The 19,527-nt window shown below is 45.1% G+C and overlaps 1 protein-coding gene across 2 annotated transcripts in view; it reads left to right on the plus strand.

Annotated features, from left to right (window-relative positions):
• Positions 1–5,620: 5,620 nt before the first annotated feature.
• Positions 5,621–19,527, plus strand: part of GRK5 (G protein-coupled receptor kinase 5) — a 153,248-nt gene continuing 139,341 nt past the window's right edge. For both annotated transcript variants that reach the window (XR_004060824.1, XM_030950760.1), the window contains exon 1: positions 5,621–5,777. Coding sequence is in view for 1 of the 2 variants with exons in the window: in XM_030950760.1 (XP_030806620.1) it covers positions 5,726–5,777 (52 nt within the window). In the remaining variant the exon portion in view is untranslated. The remainder of the gene's footprint in view (positions 5,778–19,527) is intronic.

The following is a 19,527-nucleotide window of genomic DNA, read 5'->3' on the forward strand; positions in this document are numbered from 1 at the left end:
CAGCTGGAAATGTGGCTCTGAAAATCTTCTCAAAAAGAAAGTAATTCCCAGCAGAGCAGCCAGAAGAATGTTATCTACTCAAAACATGAAAGTGGAAGTGAGTAACCAATTTGTACATTAGAAAGTATGTCAGGTAGATTGTGGGTGAACTGTGCCCCAGCCTGCAGCCTTGGATTAGGAGAGGGAAGGAGCAATTGTGGAGATTGTGACCAGGGTAGAGGTGTGGGAGGTCTTTGTGCTGCTGCTGAGGACTGCAAGCAGAGCAGTGAGCAGTGAAGCTGAGCCTGGGACACCTGTGGAGCTGCAGGTGAAGAGCAGCAAACCCATCAGCCATTAGCTGGGCTGATGCTTTTCAGAGCAGTGCAGGATGGCATGACTGCATTTGTGTCTGAAACCTGGCACATGCCCTCAGACACAGAGATTTGTTTGCCCAGATGAGTGCCCTGGGGCTGGGCAGCAAATTGTGTGCCCAGGGGTGGCTGGGTTCCTTTCCCTCAGGTGTGGGAGCTGCATTGTGGCAGCCAGAAAAGGGCTGTTGCTTGGATTTCCTGAGGATGGCTGTCTCATCCACAGATGATTATTCACAAAACTTCTAAGTTGATGTATTCTAAACCAATGCCCTTCCCCCCATCCCCGGAAAGTTATATTTGTTTAAAACTCTTTGTTTAAACTCTTGGCTTGCAGGTGGGGAAATATTGCTCATGCTTTGTTATGGAGGCAGCGTAATTCAGCTTCTCAGACTTCTGTGCAAAAGCTTGAACTACTGCCATTTAATGGGGAGTATTTTCCATTTTGCTTTTGCAAAATGAGCATCCCTGCAATCTGAAGATGAACCTTGTCACAGCCAAAGTGCACCTGATAAAATTGTTCCTTTTACCTCAGCTCTGTCTCTGGCACAGGCTCAAGCAGCTGCTAAACCTGGTTCTTATTGACATCCAAAGCTCAAAATCAATCTACCGAGTGATACCATTTGCACATCTTTTTCCAAATCTTGTTGGTTGTCTCCTTTGCTGTCTCTAAGTGTGATTCAAATTGACATGTGAAGTTGGTGAAAGACTCTCCAGGGATTTCAGCAGGCTTTAAGGAGAAGTTGCTATACAAGGTGCAGAGTAGTTCATAAGGCACTTGAATAGATAATGGGAGATGTGAATGTTCTTTTTGGTGAGGATACTTATCTGCCTGCTCCCATTTTGTGCCTCTCTTTTCCTATCTGAAAATAGTTAACTATGTCTTTCTGGTGAAAAACTACAGTATGGGTTCATAAAAAATAGAGATAATGCTTGTTATTTCCATTATTGTTTTGTAAGTTAGATTTTAAAGAGCCCTTTGAAAGATATCGTTCACACAACAAAATTTTAGGAGAAAAGTAGCTGTTTCTCTCTAAACTTGATGAAAAGGATAAGCAAATCCCAAATCAGAACTGCTGCTGTGGATCACTGAGTGGCAAATTCTGTGCAGAGTATGGGATACATATGTCTGCTTGTTTAAAAATAAAATCTGCTCAATTTCTAGAAGGTTATGTTATTCCATGTGCTCACATGCTGTAAAAATCATTTGTCCTCTACCTTGAGGAAACAGATAACTGATAAAGAAGCTGGGAAATGGGGAAAAAAAACAACAGAGGCGTAAACGTTTTTATCTAAACCAAAGCAAAAAGTTTGGCTTAGGCAACACGATGCATCACCCCGTGACTGTTGGTAGATGGCAGCCTCTGTCCTTGCACACAGGGGCGCTGGAAAATCTTCCAGCTGCCTGCAAATGCTCTCACAGGCCTGTGTGCTCCCACCTGCTGATACCCAAGCTCAGCAGGAGGAGAAAGAATTTACCCGTTCATAGCAATAAGTTTCAGAAGCGATCCCAAGCACAATCCAGCTTAGGGCTAATCATGAACGGGCTTTACTGCATGAATCAAGTGTTAGAACATGGATTTAGGAGATAGCTGCTGTTAGGGTATGTTTCCAGTTGATAACTATAGGTAAAAGCCTTTCTGACATCTGCTCCACCGGGGGTCTTATCCTTGGCTGTGGAGGCGGCCGTGCTGAGGCCGAGCGGTTTCTCTGGAGCCAGGATAAAACTGGGTGTGTTTGGCTGTGTTTGGCTGGAGCTGTGCGAGCCCACCCTGCCGATGAGTCATCCTTGAGTGGCTCAGAATATCACACTGTGCCTCGCTGCTTCCCTCTTCCTATTACACTGATGCATTTGGGGCTCGCTCGGTGTTGGCGTTTCATTTACAAACCTTGCTTTTCCCATAAAGGAAAGATGGCTGCCAGCCCTGCTTTACCCTGATGTTCAGCACTTTTAGATTTTTAGGAGCCTCTCCTGAATGACTTCAGATGGAAATTTTAAAGCATGTTTTTAAAGCACCTTAGAAAGTACATTCTTCAGAATATGAAATATTTTTGGGTAGCCTCTCCTTTTTTATTTTTTCCTTCCTATACTGGTTGCTTCTGCATATGATTCAGACTAAATTTTCCTTCTGCTCCTTCCAGTGTTGAATTAGGATATTTAGGCCAGGAAAAGAGACCTGTATTCCTTCCCTGCATTCCTTCCCTGCCACCCTGTCTTTGAGTCCATGTATTTCAGCACCATTTTACAAGAGTGAATAGTCAGATAAGTAGTGGAACAGATTTACAGGTCTCCTGTTTCCTTCTCCCTCAGTCACAGACTGTACCATTAAATCAGGTGCAGACATAGCTTGAAATTAAAGGACTGTGTCACCACAAGACAAAATGGATAAAAATAAATCTACCTCTTCCTAATTTTCTTTGTTGGTTTTGTGAACCAGTTGTTCCAGGTGACATGGGAATGAAGATACTGACAGCTGTGAAGCAGTCATGAGGTAAGAGTCCAAATGCTGCAGTGGGTTCTGCAAAAGCCAACTGATGGACTTTCTGTGCAGTGGAAACACATGGGGGCCACGTCCACGAAAGGGGCCATCCATCTCAGGCCTGTGTCATATACCAGGGGTTTAATCAGGCTTTTAAAATGCAGTAGAAAAGAGAGATGCAATGAGGACTAATCACCTTGATCTTGCTTTTCAAAGTAGTGCTAGTGAGTGCTAGTGAGCACACCTCCCTCCATGTCCTAGTGTACCACAGTGAGTCAGATTTATTATAAACAAGGGGGGGTTGTTAGTGAACGTAAGAATATTGAAAAAAACCACCCTGCATTGGTCTTCCCAATAGGCATGGAGTCAGAATGGCTGCTCTCCATGTAGATGTGTAAGTCAGACACACACATTATTGCAGACCCTCAGCAGCCTGCTAGCAGAGCTCAGCCATCCCCACTCCCTGCACTCAGCCATGCAGGAATAACCCCTGTGTCCCAGCAGACTCGCTGCTGCCTGGCTGTCCCTGCTCCTGCAGGAGCTGGAATAACCCTGTGTCCCTGCTCCCACAGGAGCTGGCTGAGCGTGCCTCCCGTTGCCAGGATGGTGAAGCCTGCGGGAGCTGCGCCGCTCACGAACACTAGGTAGCTCCGTGGGATTTCCAAACTCCTGACAGATCTGTCGTAACTCTTTTGATAAATAGGTTTGCCCTTTCAAAACTTAAATATCTGAAACTATACAGGGCAACATCAGCGTGCTGGAGTCATGCTTTTGTGCCACAGGGCAACACTGTGGGTGACTCCACATATCTGGAGGTACATACAGATATGAGATAAGAGGAGCAGTACAGCTGTTGGGTGCACGTGCTGATTTCCGGTGCAACTCATACTTGAGCTCTTCAAGATCTGCCCTCTTCATTCAGGCACCTCTATAAAAATAACTCACCAAACACAGTCAGTGCTCCCTGTGGAGTCTCCCATGAAGGTAAATCCCACTGATCAGTCATCCTGAGGCACAGCAGAAACAGCAATATCTCAGTGCTGCTGCAGTGAGTGGTGCTTCACAAAGTGGGCACTTAGACACATGCCTTCATTTGTCCTCTGGAGAGAGGAGTTGCTTGTAGCATTAAAAACATTCTGCATAATAAAAGTTGTCTTCCACCGACCATCAGCCTTGTTGTGATGTTTGCATTGTCCTTATGATGATCATTAGTGGGAGGCTGGGCAGGGATGTGAAGTGCACTTAGAACTGAGCATAATCTGGTCTGTTTACATCAGTGCTTGCACAGAAGAGTTCAAACAACAAGCAGGGCAGATGCTCCTTAGGAGCCTCATCTCTGTGCTAAGGCTCTGGTTTCCAGGAAGCAATTTCTCCCTCAAGAATTATTTAATCAGAGAAAAATCTTCCGGTACTTACTGACACAACTGCTGCTGTATAGAACTTGTATTACAAAGAAAGGAGCCACAACATGGAATGGCTCTGAAAGCTGAATGTTCTTCTGAAGGTACAGGAGAAAGGCTGTGGAAGATTGTACATAGCAGTGCCACCTGCTATGCAAAATAACTTTCAAAGGTCAAACCTTTGACACTTAATCAGGTACAAAAGGCATTTATTGTAGCAATTTTACCTGCAAGGTATTATTCATTAAATGCATTTCTCATCTATTTCCTATGCTCAGAAAATGTGTTCTAGGCAGTCTGCAAGCTCTGCTATTGCAGGCCATTTCTGTGTGGCTGTGGAAAGAAAAAAATTGGTACAATAAAAAAAAAGAAGAAAAGAGTAGTGTCTATGCTCCACTTACAAGAAGGTGCACGTTAATTTGATTTTCTTCATGTGGATTTAATCAATGCAAATATACATGGAGGAAAAGTGTCAGTGGGAGTAATGGGTCGTTTTTATTTCTCTTTCATTGCTTGACCTGATGAATCGATCTACCCTGTTGCTAGGAAAATCAGAATCATGCTGACATGAGCATCTGTCCTATGTAGACAGGGGAGAGCTTATGTTGTGATCTAGCGCTTAAAATTCACAAACTTTCCACAAGTGGCTGATGCTTCACAGAGTTCCTTACAAGGATGAAAACAATGGTGTGGCGGAGAGATGGGGTTCCCTCGGGTTCTTCTGTAGGGGCTTTTGAGATCCCGAGAAAAGCGAGAAGCCCCAGCCCGAGGAGAAGGGCGGGGGGCAGCAGACGTCTGTCGGGTGTCGGCGACCCCTTCCCACGAGCGTGGGCACCTGCCAGGGGGTGACACGCACAAAGAGCCGGGCCGGGGAGCCCTGGGGACCGCGGGCAGGACAAGCGGAGCCCCGGGCCGCCGCCGCGGGATGGAGCGCGGCACCAGGGCTGCGCCGGGGCCGGGACCGCGGGAGCCCCGAGCATCCCCGGCGGCGAACACGCATCCCCACGGCCCGGGACGCTCTGACCGGCCCCTGTGCGTGCCCCTGTCCGTGCTCCCCCCCTCCCCGAGGCGGACAGTGACCGTCCCTCCCTGGGGACTCTGCGCGGTTGTGGCACCGGCGCCAGGTGCGGCGGGGCCGCCCCAGGACTACACGTCCCGGCGTGCCCGGCCCGGCGGGGCCGGCGCCTGCGCGGGGCTGCGGGGCCGCTCCGCGGTGCCACACCCCCGGGGGAGGGAGGCAGGAGCGCCCGAGCCCTCAAACCACCGGGGGAGCCGGCGGGGCGGAGGATGGAGTAGCGGGGCGCGGCGGAGCCGGCAGTGCGGGGAGCGCCGCCTCCGCCCGGGGAGCGCGGGGGAGCGGGCGGGCAGGCGGGCGGGCGGGGATGATGCGCGGGGGGACAGCGCGCTAGGGGCAGGAGGCGGGTGGTCGCCCGGAGACTCCGCACCTCGGAGTGACGTCCTGCTGCAGTGCCGCTGCCTGCGCTGCCCGAGCTCGTCAATGGAGCTGGAAAACATCGTTGCCAACACCGTTTTGCTGAAAGCCAGGGAAGGTGAGAGAGCGGCGGGAGGGGAGAGGGGGCTGGAGCATCCTTGTCGCAGTCGCCCCTCCGCGGAGCGATGCCCGCGGGATGCGGGCGGGCACCGGTGGGGATGCGCGCCGGTCCCGCCGGCGGCGGCTGTCGGGGTGCCATGTGGCTGTGCCGGCGTTGGAAACGGCTTGTTTGAGACGGAGCCCCGGCGAAAAGGAAAATACCGCTGTTTTTCCCTGTGCGCGGGGGTTTGGGAAAGGAAGTGAATGAGATTGCAGAGATTACAATATTCACCCATCTCTTCCTTCCCCCTTCCCGCCACCCCCCCTCAAATCTGGTCCCACAGATTGTGCTATTTCAGCGTCTATTGTTAAAGGTCAGCTGCAGATGCATTCATTCAAAAGGGCTTAGCAAATCTGCAAATAGCTTTCCGCGCCGTGTGGTGAGACCGGCAGGATCGTATCGCTTCCCCGTACAGTCATTGCCTTATTCGGCGTTATTAGGTGAGATCATGTTGCTGCAAACATGCCCATTGTTGAGAGCGTGTTTGTCCCCGGCCGGAGCCGGCCGGAGGGGCTGGGGGCTGTCCCCCGCCCGCGGCTGGCGCGGGGGTCTCCGAGCGGGGTTTGTCCCCCGCGGCCGCCGCCGCGCTCGGGCAGCACCGGGGATGCTCCGGGCGATGCCGGAGCCGCCGGCGCGGAGCCGCCGCTGCTCGGCGCGGGGCGCCCTCGGCTGCCGGCTGCCCTGGGGGCTCCGGCAGCATCCCCGTCCCGACCCCGAGGGCTCGCAGAAGCGAACCCCGACAGCCGCCGGCGAACCGGGCTCCCGGCGCTTTCATTCCCCCCGTGGGGAGCGGACGCGGTTTCCTCTCCCCGCGCTGGCGGAAATCCTCCCGCGGCCGCGGGGCGCTGGGCACGGCGGGGCCGGGGCTCGGGGTCCCCGCGGAGCCCCGTCCGCCCGGGAGCATCCCTCCGGCTGGAGCGGGAGCGCCACGCACAAGCAACACGTCCTACGGCTGCGGCATCGCTGCCAAGACGCGATCGCCTTCTGTCTGCTCCAGCCCGTTTTTATGTTTGTGTTTATTTACTTGCTTGCTGCTTAAAATAAGGCATTTTTCCAAGCCCTTGGTCTGAGTTTCTTCCCTGAGAGCACTTGCTGGAGCAGGCGTTTCTAGGTGCGGTACAACCTGCAGCCTGTTCTCCGCCGGCGGCCGGAGCGCTGGAGCTGCCTGCCCGCTTGGGTGGGCTTCAGCTCCGGCCGCTCCGAAGCTGTGGAACTGCGAGCAAAGCAGCGTTCATTTTCTAAGAGAGATCATTCAAACAGTCCGCCCCTGGAGCGATCCTTTTGCTGGGAAAATAACTCAAATAGTAAAATAGTGTTTATATAACTCACAGGCTGTTGAACTTTTGAGGCTTAGCTAAAGAGTAAAGTCCTGAGATCCTCCCAAAAAAGCTCCACAAATAATAAGGGCAAAGGTGTTCAGCAAATCAGTGAATTATAACTTTTTGACTTCTGATGGAGATCTTTTATTTTCTGTTGTAATTTTATATGTTGTTTAGGATGCAGTTGTTGCTTCCAGTCATACAATACTGGTTTAGTAGACTTTAGGAATACTTTAAAGGACTGGTATTAATTACAGTTATTGTGTGTTGTTTACAGAGAGCTGATATTTTGCAAGCAATTTTAAATGTGCCGCTCAGTTTTATGGTCCTTTTCTACCATTCTCAGGAAGATGGTTACAGTCATGTTGCTTTATTGTGTTAGAATTGCATTAAAGAAGCTGTTAGCTATAATCCAAATGGCAGAAATTTATCAAGATTTCCTCCAAACTACATTGCAAGTGTTCTTTAAACTATGTATGAAGAATCTCCTACAACATTTTTGGAGGCCTGGTGCTAATTTATTTTAAATTTATTTTATTTGAGGGAATATGAAATTTTTTTAAAGGAAGAACAAGGGCAAATGATGTATCTGACAACAGAGCCACAAGTAGTATTGATGTATGAGATAGGTTGCCATGCGTTAGTTATTGTTGCAGGCTGCTGTGGGTAAAGTTGTTTTAAAATTTGCAGTGAGTAATGTAGGTGGCTTTTATTGCAGATGAAGAAGGCAGACAACATATGTAAGACCAAGAGTAAAAGCAAGTTAATATATTGAAGATTACGGTATCTAAAAATAAGTTTGTTCCAGGTTCTGCAGACTCCATCAACAGATTTAGCTGGGTGAATGTGTAGCCTAAGCCAAGTATGTGCCTGTGTGTTTCCACTGGTGAAATCAAAATCAAAAGCTGCATTAGCTCAATCACATGCTGGTTGGTGTCTGCAGTGTGGTTCTTCATGTCAGGAGGAGAAAAATGATGGAACCACTCCGCAAGTGTTAGTAAAGGCAGAAGTTTTGTCAGAATTGCAAGGGGAGCACAAACCTACTCTCAGTAGCAAAGGGAGTGTCAAGGAGGGGTTTAGGTAGAGCTGCAGTCTGAAATGCAGCAGTGAGGACATTTGAGGGAGTCAGAAGTAGGGCTGAGTGGCCACCACAAATGTTTTATAGCAAATATTGGTTTAAATTTTGCAACTCTTTTGCTCTGGCCTTGGCTTTTTTTTTTTTTTTTTTTTTCCCCTGAAGTCCCTTGTCTAAGTTCCTTCACCCCTGATGTAAAGTGAGCTTTTTAGCTGAAATACCAGGGGGCAAGTTTTATAACTGCTACACAAATACTTGCACTTAAATCCTGATGATCACAATGAGAAGCACACCCAGAATTAACTGGTGCCATGTGATACATGAGTAATCTTATTAGAGCAACAAAAAGAGTAAATGTGGTTCACATACAAAAAATGCATTTCAGTGAATAATTTTGAGCAGAGAATAAATTTCAGGAAATTTTAATATTTTTGCAGAATATGAAGGTTTTGACACAAAATTACACATAAGTTATTTGTTATACTCAGAAGTCTGTCAGTTTGAACATGTAAGAATGGAGATTTACTGCATTTGAAAATCCATTCATTATTTATTAAGAGTAAATTTATGCTTTTTCCTCCACTGTAATTTCTCATTTCTTGAATGCAAAGTCCCATTTCACAAATCACTAATCCCTTTTCAGGCTGAACAGAAAAATACATCTGGTTTAATTATAGGAACCAAATAGGTATTTGGGAACTATCTAGCATTGCCTGGGGAGAAGAATAAGTTAAGAAGGGAAGGCAAGAAAGATGAGAGTCATAAAAAGAAAATCAAAACAATAACAATTACAGTCATTTTGGGTTGAGTAAGAACCCCAGATTATGAGGTGATAAAATATTTATCTGGATCTTCATGGCATCATAGAGTGGTTGGGTGGGAAGGGACCTTAAATCCCATCCAGTGCCACCCCCTGCCAAGGTCAGGGACATCTTCCACTGTCCCAGGGTCCTCCAAGCCCTGTCCAGCCTGGCCTTGGGCACTTCCAGGGATTGGGATCCACAGCTTCTCTGGGCACCCTGTGCCAAGGCCTCACCCTCCTCCCAGGGAACAATTCCTAATTCCCAATATCCCATCCAACCCTGCCCTCTGGCAGTCTAAGCCATTTCACTGCCCTTTCTTTTCATCAGCCTTCGTGTTCCTGAGTCTCAGCAGTGGTGGCACTGGAGATCCACCAGCTGCCAGTCCAGGCTGGGCAGGGAGCCCCAGGTCACCTTCCAAATTTATGATTTGACAGAGGGCATCATCAGAAACAAGGAGCCAGGAGAGACCAAGAACTGAGTCTCCCAAGGTCTCAGAGGAACTTTAACAATCCTAATCCAGAATTTCAGTTGTGTCCACAGAGTCTTGAATCTACCCTTGCCTGTCAAAAGCAATAAGCTGATACAGGACAAGCCTTTCAAAGAGGCTGATAATTAAACCACAGTGTTTGTAATAAAAATCAACAATAGGGTCTGAAAACATGACTGAGGCATGGTGATTACCTGAATACTCTTCCTCATGAACTGTTCCTTCCCAGCCATAAGATCAGCCTTCCCTGGTGTTTCCTGCTGCTTCTGTGGGCATGAGCTTCCTCAGACAACCCGAAACACATTTCAAAACAGAAATATAACTTGACTCTAAAATTGCAAAATCCTTAAAAAATTTGTGCAGACAATTCTCACCACTTTCAAGTTCTCATGATAACTTTGATGTCTAATTTAGTCATTCGTTTTAAAGCAGCCACTTTGGAAGATGAACTGTGGTTTTTTGTCAAACCTAGAGTTTCTGAAGCACAAAGTTTACCACGTAAAGGAAAAATAATCTTCAACCACTGAAACACAATGCAAATGCTTTTTTCCCTTTTTAGGTAGGCTGGAATTCTAAAATAAGCTTAATTATGGCACCCAAGCAGAGCCTCCTATTGGCCTAGACAAAAGGGGCGACCTTTTATACACTCAGTATCTTTTGATGTGTGCACACTGATGCCATATAACATGCAAAATGTTCATAAGTTGCTGTATTTTTAGCTTGCTTTTGCAGGATGATCACAGGAGAGATTGGTGTGTGTCCGTACTGGCAGAGGACAAGCAATAAATCCTAAACATGAAGCGTGATTGCTTTCCAAGAACTTGGCTGAGGAGCAGTTGGAAAAAGGGCAGGAGAACAATGAAAAGCATATTTTGAAGGAAAGAAGGTGGCTGTAGTGGCAGCCAAAACTCTATGGAGAGTATGATTATTGCAACTTCATTAACCAGTGCACTGAATGCAGAATCTAAGGTCCTGTCCTCCATCCCTTGAAGTAAACCCAACATTCCTTGTATGACAAGCATTGTGAGCAGAGGAAGCTTCCATTTAGTGTCTCAGTTTAGTTTTCTTTTTAGAGTTCAAGAGAAGCTCACCACTGTAATAGCTTTCAAAAAAAAAAGTATTTCAAGAATGGAGTCAGCCATTGCTTCAGATGCAACAGGGTGCTTTCAAGCAGTAGTTTAAAAAAATTAGTGTCCTGGAACCATTTCTTCCTGGGGAAAGAAAGGTACCCAGAAGAGGCAAGACTATCTCATTGCATTTTAATTAAGGAAATTCAGAAAAGAGGATTTTTCAGGCCTTTCTGAAAAGTATGTGCAAGTCTGATTCACGTCAAAGGTTCTTTTTAGAGAAGGCAAGCAGTTGAGTAGCCACACCTGGTTTAGGGCAAACGTGTGTACATGTAGAACTGGCTTGAAATATATTTCCTATATTGGTTTTTTTAACATTTTTTCATAGCAGGGCTGATGCAGAGCAAGGTAGAGCTGTAGCTGTGCTCTTGGTGGACACTCTGGGGTTCTCCAGTCTGCAGACATGGGCAGCAGGGCTGGGGATGTGGCAATGTTGGAGAAATCAAGAGCTCTTCCATCCAAACTTTTTCACTGCTCCTTCCTGTGTTGTTGGTGGAACTGTTATGGCCTGATTGCTATCTGTCTTGTTGGGTTTGTAGGCATTTAAAAATATTTAGTAGTGAGCCAGGTTATTAACACAGAGAACCTATTATGTAGTAAAACTTTTAGTACAAATGTTAACTGTGGAGGTTTGAGTGGAACTACTTACATCTGCTCCATTAATCTCATGGGATTGCTTTCCTCAAGTGCAAAATAATAAATCTAAGAAGAGACTGCCTGTCTCTGTTATCAGTATGTTCTTTTTCTAAGAAGGTTTTAACTTGGTGTTGCTGAAATTATCCACTCAGAAAAGAATTTTCAGTACTTATACAAGACATTGACATAACTTTATGACTCTTTTTTTGTCTTAGTTAAGAATACTCTGAGAACTTAGTCAAAAACACCCAAAAGAGGTGGTTTTAGTGATATTCTGCTGAGTGTTGCCAGAGCAGCAGCACGTGGACCAAACCAACCCACGTGTCTTTGTGATAAACAGCTCCAGAATGACAATTTTAAACACAGTCGTGCCCCTAGATGAGCCCTACCTGTCCATGCCTTTGTCCCCAGTGAGCTGGGTTGGCATGAGCTGCCCCATTTTGAAGGAGAAAATGCTTAAAGAGGAATTCAGCAGCTCTGACTTTGCTGCTTTAGGCACTGTGGGTATGTTACATCTGCTTGGTGGCTGATACTGTTTCCTTTTTCCTTTATACCTGTGGGCAGCACAATGTGCTACTCCTGGAAAAAAATACACAACAAAGACCCCACAATTGCATCCTGGCTTGGAAGATGAGCTCCCTTTCCAGGTACTAGCTGAGAGCTGCCAGTGGTCTCTTCCCAGCTCAGAGGATGGAGACCTGTGTGCTGAGGACTTGGATGCTTGCAGGGAAGGGTCTGAAGCCCCAGCTGCATAGTCAGACTTACTGCAGATGTGTTCTGATCCCCACAAACCTCAAATCTGACTGCCAGGATGGGGCAGGGTCTTCCTGCATGGGTAGAGATACCAGTTGTGGTTTTGTTGTTCAGATGACTGATTCTTCTCCCACACTGGTTTTCTGCCAGTGTTACTCTGTGGATGACTTCTGGTTTGTATGGATCCAGGGAAAGCTACAATACCACATCAGGATCCATATTGTTGCACTGAAAAACGTTAAAAGCAGATTGTTTTATCAAAGCAGTTACTGTGCTTATGTAAAAATTCAACCAAATAAACACAGGACAGAAAACTGGGAGTTAGGGATCTAACTCATGCTCATCTGAGATCTTCCCCTGCATCTTTATTTTGAAAATATTCTGTGTGCTGTATGAGTTTTTGTGTGGCAGAGGGGAAGAAAATAATTGGTTACCCCCTATTTTTACTGGCATGTAATCTAAACAATAACAAGATGATATAATCCTAATATTTCTTTAAGACCACAAGATGTGAAATTAAATTAAAAGGCCAGGAAAATAAAGAACCCTGCAGTTTGATTACACTCAGCTGGATTATCTTTGTAATTATTTTCCTTGGAAGATTTAAAAAATGCGTACGGCTTTGTGAAAAAGATTAAGTAGGGAAACCAAAATTAAAGTAAACAATCTAAAGAAAATATTGCAAAGATGATGGGTATTTTACTTAATTTTAAAAAAATGCACCAAGTTGCCTGTTAAAAATGAAAGGATGGAACAAAACACAGGTGAGGAGGAAGATGGATGAGGCTGTTCCACTGGCTCAGCTGCTTCTAGCTCATATAATGTCCTTTCAGACATAGTTAAAAACTGTCAAAAGCAGTTATTTAGGGAAGAAGGGCAGGCTGAAAGGAGCAGAATTACACACAGGTACTCGAGCCTCAATTCAGACCTGGGAGCAAATAATACCAGTAGTGAAGGTTGTCTGTGTTCCAGGATGAGAATAGTTATTCACAGAGAAGTTTCTGGTGGTACAGCCAAGGCTGAAAAATGTCTCTATCCATCATTTCCAGCACCTAGGGATGCGTTTGCTATGCATGAGTAGTCCCATGGACTTCATGGGCTCTGCTTGCTGGTTGGAAATGCAGCTTGTTTGTGCTCAGGGATCTGCCAGCTCTCACTGCAGCAGAGCTGTTCCAGGCAGTAAAACCACATGGATAGAGCTAAGGGGAAACTACTGGAAGCCACTGGGAAAGGCCTGCTACGTCATCTTGTCCCTGGCCTGCCATGTACTTTTTAAGGTATGAAACATTTTGGTGTAAAAATGACTCCATTTATGGGTCCGTCTCTCTAGATTTTTTTTAAATAAGCCCAAGAAATCTTGGTTATATATTTTTTTCTTACTCCCATCTCCTTTACTCATGCAATCCCTTTTGTATAGTTTTCATTTTTCCAGGTACTTTCTGTTCCTCACCAGTTACAGTCTTTGCCAAGTTGAGCAGGATTTGTTGTTTCCTTCTCCCAGCCTGTCAGCTTGGATGGCCCAGCTCAGCTTTTGTGCGTTCAGCACTGGAGTTCCCTGCTGGTGGTGGCTTCCTTGGCCAGGCAGGGAGGCTGAACCTGCTCCTCACCCTGCCCCACCTCAAAACCAGCCAGAACAGCTCCTGTGGTAAGGACAGGCCCTGGGGAAGGGGCAGGACCCCCAGGGTATTTCATCAGGGTATTTCTGGGCAGTTTCTCCCGCTGAGGTTGCTGGTGGAGCTCCCTGTTGTCCCCAGGATGCCGGAGGGGCGGTGAATAAGCTGGAGCAGCTATTTTTTGCCTTGCTTGAGTATTCTCTTGGGTCCCATTGAATGCATGATTTCACTATGAGCCTGGCTTTTCCTGGTAGGCTGAGGTTATGTTGCAAGTTCTAGAAGTTACCGTATTTTTTATACAATACCTCTTTTGCTTCACTACTCAAAGAGACAATCTTTACCTTGTGTGGGTGTGGAGAATGATGACTTTTTGGATGCTATTTGCTGGTTCCCAGTGCTCCTGAACCTATCCCTTTTTCCTAGTGAATAAATTTGGATGATTTTATTTCCTCTCCCTGTTGGAATAGTCCAAACCTTTCTAGACCAAAATTCCCATATTTTGTTCTTCCCACTTCTCTGTGTAGTTTATTTTCCCTGTCTTCTGTTTCTGACACCACCTTTGAATTTGAGAAGTCTTTGATGTACTGTTTAAAACACATTTAATTAGTTTGGATTAAATGTCAGTTTCCTGGCCACATGTAAGGCTTTATGTATTTACACACTCCTATTATCCTCGGTTGCTCTTTGGTCAGTGTTTAGTCTGCGTGACAAGGCTCCTGTCTAAAATTACTGAAACTCTTCTTTTTTCCCTCTCCATGCATGTGTTAGGAGAGACCTTCATGGCTCTATAGGAAGTCTTTATTTACAATGAAAGCTTTAGACTCTGCCTACCTCAGAGTTGTCCCTCAATTTTATCTTGTGTGTCCCAGGAAAGGGCCAACCTGCCAGGAGAATGGAAAAATTCTGTGACATTACAGCGGTGTTCAGTTAGCAGCATCTGCAGAAGGCACTGATGGAAGATCTCCTCTTGTGGGGAGAAAAAATGGTTAAAAAAGGGGAGAAATGCAGCTGGAAGAAGAGGAGCTTCAGAAACAAAGGGAAGATGTCAATGATGCCAAGTGACAACAGCACCAGCGAGTCCTCTGTGACACTTCCGTCAAAATATTCCTGCAGGCAGTGCAGGGGAACTGACACCTTTAACAAGCTGATGAGTTGGAAAGAATGGATGCCAGGCTAAATCATCATTTAGCCAAGGTTGCCAGAATCTCTGTGGAAAATGTAGATATGTGTAGATACATATTCATTCATACTGGTGTTGTTTAATGCTCGTCCTTAGCTTCTTGCTGATTTCATCTTCCTCTTCCCCCTCAGGTTAGATTTGGTTTCTTCCTGGGGATGAAGGTTATATTGGTAATCTCTTTCAGCCAATGTTCTCTCTTCCATCTTCTTCAGTTTTGGTTGTTATAGACATGGTTTCTTTATTTTCCCAGTGCTGTGGGTCTCTGTGAAGGAGGAGAGGTTTTAGTGAAAAGAACTCTGGAAATCGATAGGGTTGCTTTTTGTAGGGGTGATCTTGCTACTTGCTCAGCAAACCTTTCTCCTGCAGCAATCAGTGGAACAACTTGCTTTTCCTCTTTTGTTGCACAAAAATGCAACTCTCACCATGCAAGCTTTGCAGAGGAGATTTTACTTGGCTATCAGTTATGGAAAATTAAGAGAATCTAGACCCTCATCCTTAATCTTACTATGAGAGGAAGGAGAGTTGCCCAGTGCAACATCTGGAAGCTGTGAAAATGCTTACAAATACAGGAGTTTGGACTAATCTATGAATAAACCCTTTCTATCTCCCTCCTTATTCCACATCTACATTCCACCTTTGAATCATGGCTTTGTGTTTTCTGAGAATGCCAAATCACAAACCATACACTAAGTGAGAATTCCTCCTGAAGCACACATCTGGGAAAGTTTGTGCTTTGTTTATTTCAGCAGCAGCAGGGTTTTGGGAAGAACTATGCAGATGATTTACAAATGATGTAAGGTTCTCTCAAGGTTACCATACACCTGTCCTGGAAGCTTTGTGTGTTTAGTGTGCATCTCCTTTCACTCTTTGCTGAGTGAGAGACAAGGAATGGTTCAGGAATGAAAAAAACAACCCACAAAACTTTAGCACTCTGGTTTGGAGAGCTGGTGATAGAGCAGAAAATCATTTGAAGTAAATCTCCTTCTTGTCACATGTCACTGATGGACACTGAACAGCAGCAGGTGCCTGGAAAGGCTTGGATATCACAATCCCTCCTCAGGCTGATTTCTTCAGCCTCCCATTCAAGGGACTTACCGAGCAGAAGGGACCCTGTGGGACTTCACTATCCTTTGTGAATTTATTTAATCCATTTTTTTGGATCACATTTCTGCTTTTGGCCTGAGCAGCTTTCTGTGGTGATGAGTTCCATCATGTAAGAAAAGCATGCAAGCTTCCCCACATGTGTCCTTCATGAGGGACTTGGTCAAGGCATGACTTGTGTTTTGGCAGCCTCAGAAAGCAGTCATTGTGAACACGTGGAAGTGTCTTGGAGGGGGAAGAAAGGGAATTATCCACAAATCAATCAAATATTTCTGGGTTTTTGCTGCATTGGTTTGGTTTTAACTTTTTTTTTAACATGTTGATTTCATTGCTTCTGTGATTTATATTAGACCATCCATGATTTTATAACCTTTTATCATGTCCTCTTATAAGTAATGTATCTCCATTCTGAAAGGTCCAAGTCTGTCATCTCTGCATCTTCTAATTCTGTTTCCTTTTTTTGAATTGGGTGACCAAAACTACCTGGCACTGGTGTGCACTGTGGGCTGTGGCACAGTGATGCTGACCACTTTGCACTTTCTTCTTGTCACCATTTTAACTTGATGTTTGTTTGTGTTTTTTCCCCACTGCCACAAGTATTCATTACTAGGCCTATTGATGGTGACCTCAGAAATTTGTCTCCTGAGCTGCAATGTTTAATTTGGAGCCCATTGTTTGGTGGATATAGCAAGAGTCGTTCTATTCCATGAGCAATACTGTGCTGACACAGAATAAAGCTTTTTGTTTCCTCCTAATTTTCAAGTGATTTAGTACTGCAAAATGCTCCTGCAACTCTTTGCAGGCTGTTTTTGTTACAACTGTCCTGAAGAAATTCATCTTGGCAGCAGGTGCCATCTTGCTATTTATCTCTTTTCCAGACCATTTATAAATACACTGAATAGTCTGAGTCCTGTTGCAGATCTCCGTGGCACCCTGTGAGCAGCCCTGCTCCATTGTCAAATTCTTATCCCTGATTTTCCATCTTGTCAACTGCTATTGACTCACAGCAGGGCCCCCTCTCCAGAAACAGTTTAGTTTCTTAACAATTGTTGGGGAAGATCATGCCAAGAAAATCACTGTTCAAAAGTGTCAAAATCCACCTGCCCAGGCAGCTGTGAGCACAGCCAACTTCTTCCAGAGGTGGGGAGGAAAAGGGAATGAGAAATGTAGGAATTTGCCAGCTGATGGCAGTGTTTGAAGGAGCCATTCCTGAGACAAATGAAGATTGGCAAAGAAATGAGGGTTGCACCAAGGGCTGAGGGACAAGGTCCCAGGTGAACACTTAAAATGGGCACTGTGAAATGCACCCATCAAATCTCTGAGCCTGGTGGAAGGTCAGTGGTCAGCCCTGATGCCCCAGAGGAGTGTGATACTGCCAGTGGGCCACTGGCCACAACACACTGAAAAATGAACCCCCATCCCCAAACCCTGCCAGTCATGGGAACAAAAATAAAAAGAAAATGAAAGGTGTTTTCAGGTAATTAATTTTTAGGATCTGTACACTAAATACTTGCCTCTGTCCATGCATGCATGCACAGGATCAACCTCTTCCATCAGACAGCCTAATCCAAAATCTCTAGCAGGTCTCAGGACATTTGTTATTCTGGCTCATGCAGACCTCCAGCTGCAGAATGTTTATTTGGCTGTCAAAAGTCTATGAAGTAACAATCTTTGATGGATTCAGCATATTGTTTTCTCTTCCTTTTTTGGGATGCTGTTTGCCTCCAGCTCTCCTGGGGAACACATCTCTCTTTTCTGTGTATCATAAATACCAGAGGCCACGAAGGGCTGTGGAGGTGGCACAGGTAGGAGCCTGCACTGCACAGAGCTTGCCTACAAGTAATGCTGTAATCTGACTGCACAACAAGTTAATGTTTAACCTTGCCAGCATTTCAGGTTGCTAATAATTTATCCTTGCTTATTAGCAGCTTATGGCTTGAATAATATCACGGCACTGGGATTGTTCATGGAGGCAAGTGAAGGAAGTAAACTCTGGCTCGTCAGCGTACTTGGGAAAGCAGATAGGGAAATTTATTATTTATTGAGTGACCTCTCCAAGACCTCTGTGTGCTGGTTGATCTAAGCAAACTGGTAATTGCAAAGAGTGAAATAAGTAGGAGGCAGCTTTTAAAAACTTACGGGCGTGCTGTGGAAATGATGCTTCCAAGATGAAGCTCAAGTCTTTATGTTACAAATCTTTTTCAAAGGGATGGTTGGAATATATTTTAAAGCAAACGTTTACCAGCTGTGTGAAGGCATGAAGCTTGCTTAGAAGCCCAGAAATATTTTACAAGGTGAGCACAGAGCATGCTTTTGTTCAGAGTCCCTGGCCTAAATTTTAAGAAATACTTAGGGATTAAAAAAATCCTCACCAACTTTTAGATACAATGAGGTGAGAAGAAATTAAAATAGGGAATTAACTACTGGATATTAAACTCTGTTAAAATGTGCATTCTGTGCAGGGAAGAGGTAAATGTGAGAGGTCTGCCATGTTTCTAGGGCCAGATACCAAGGAGGGCAGGCAGCAAAGCTTTGACCTCTGCCCTTTGTTCATCTCTGCTCTCTGTTATCGCTCAGATCCTGGGATGCCACATCACATCTTAAAGGGGGAATGTAGAAATGCTGCCTGTGAGAACCTGCCAGTGCAGGTGCCAGCTGAAGATGCCATTTTATAAACACTGAAGCAGGTAATAAGTTTCAGATGTGAATAGTTCCATAAGGTGAACAATTTGTTGACAGAGGCAATTTGAGCAGTTGCTCATCAGCGAAATTCTTTACATTCCTGGCTCTTGCCTTCTTGTATTAAAAAAATCACATTTTGTGTTAGTAGTTAGAGGGCCTGATGCCTAATTCCAGCAGATAATTGTGGGAAGACTGGTTTTTAAGGAGCTTTTGCTTTTTTCATTAAAAAGGTGATGAGATTTGCAGGTGCTTTGCTAACATAGATATGCACTATTACTGTTATCTTTTCATCTGGACTGATTGCAAATCACAATTACTGTGTTTAAAAAAACACAAACAAGTGATGTATTAACTCCTCTAATATCTCATTGCAGATGGAGTTCCATTTGATCTTAGTAGATGATGTTCAGCTGGAGGATAAAGCTAAGTTTTAGGATTGCAAAGTTTTGCACAGGAGTGAATTTTGCTTTTTATAAATCTTACTGTTTTCTCTAGGGAGGGGGAAGAGGGAGAGAAATAGCTTGACAGGAATCAGTTGTTTTGATTTTAGATAATGTGAGGAAACGGTATCTTCCAATAAATACAGATTTTATTAAAGTTGAATACTGTGACAAATAGTTTAGACTTAGAACATCAGATTTGGTATGTAAGCAGAGCAACTCCACTGAGATTTGAGAGCATTGCTAAGATTAATGAAATATACTTTGTAAAGAAGGGCAATGATTCACTGAGTAAAAATAGGCAGCATCTTAAAGACCTTGTAAACACAGCTATTAATTTTACAACTAGAATCTTACACTCTTTGTCTTAGTCTGAGAATAATGCCACTGCATTCCCTGACACTATTCAGTGGGTGCAAATGCAGCTCTTAAATAGATTTTAAAACAGATGCTGACTGTGGCCACAGTTGCATGTTTGTTTGCATGCTCTGT

The sequence above is a fragment of the Camarhynchus parvulus genome, chromosome 6, assembly GCF_901933205.1.
Source record: "Camarhynchus parvulus chromosome 6, STF_HiC, whole genome shotgun sequence".
Lineage (NCBI taxonomy): Eukaryota > Metazoa > Chordata > Aves > Passeriformes > Thraupidae > Camarhynchus > Camarhynchus parvulus.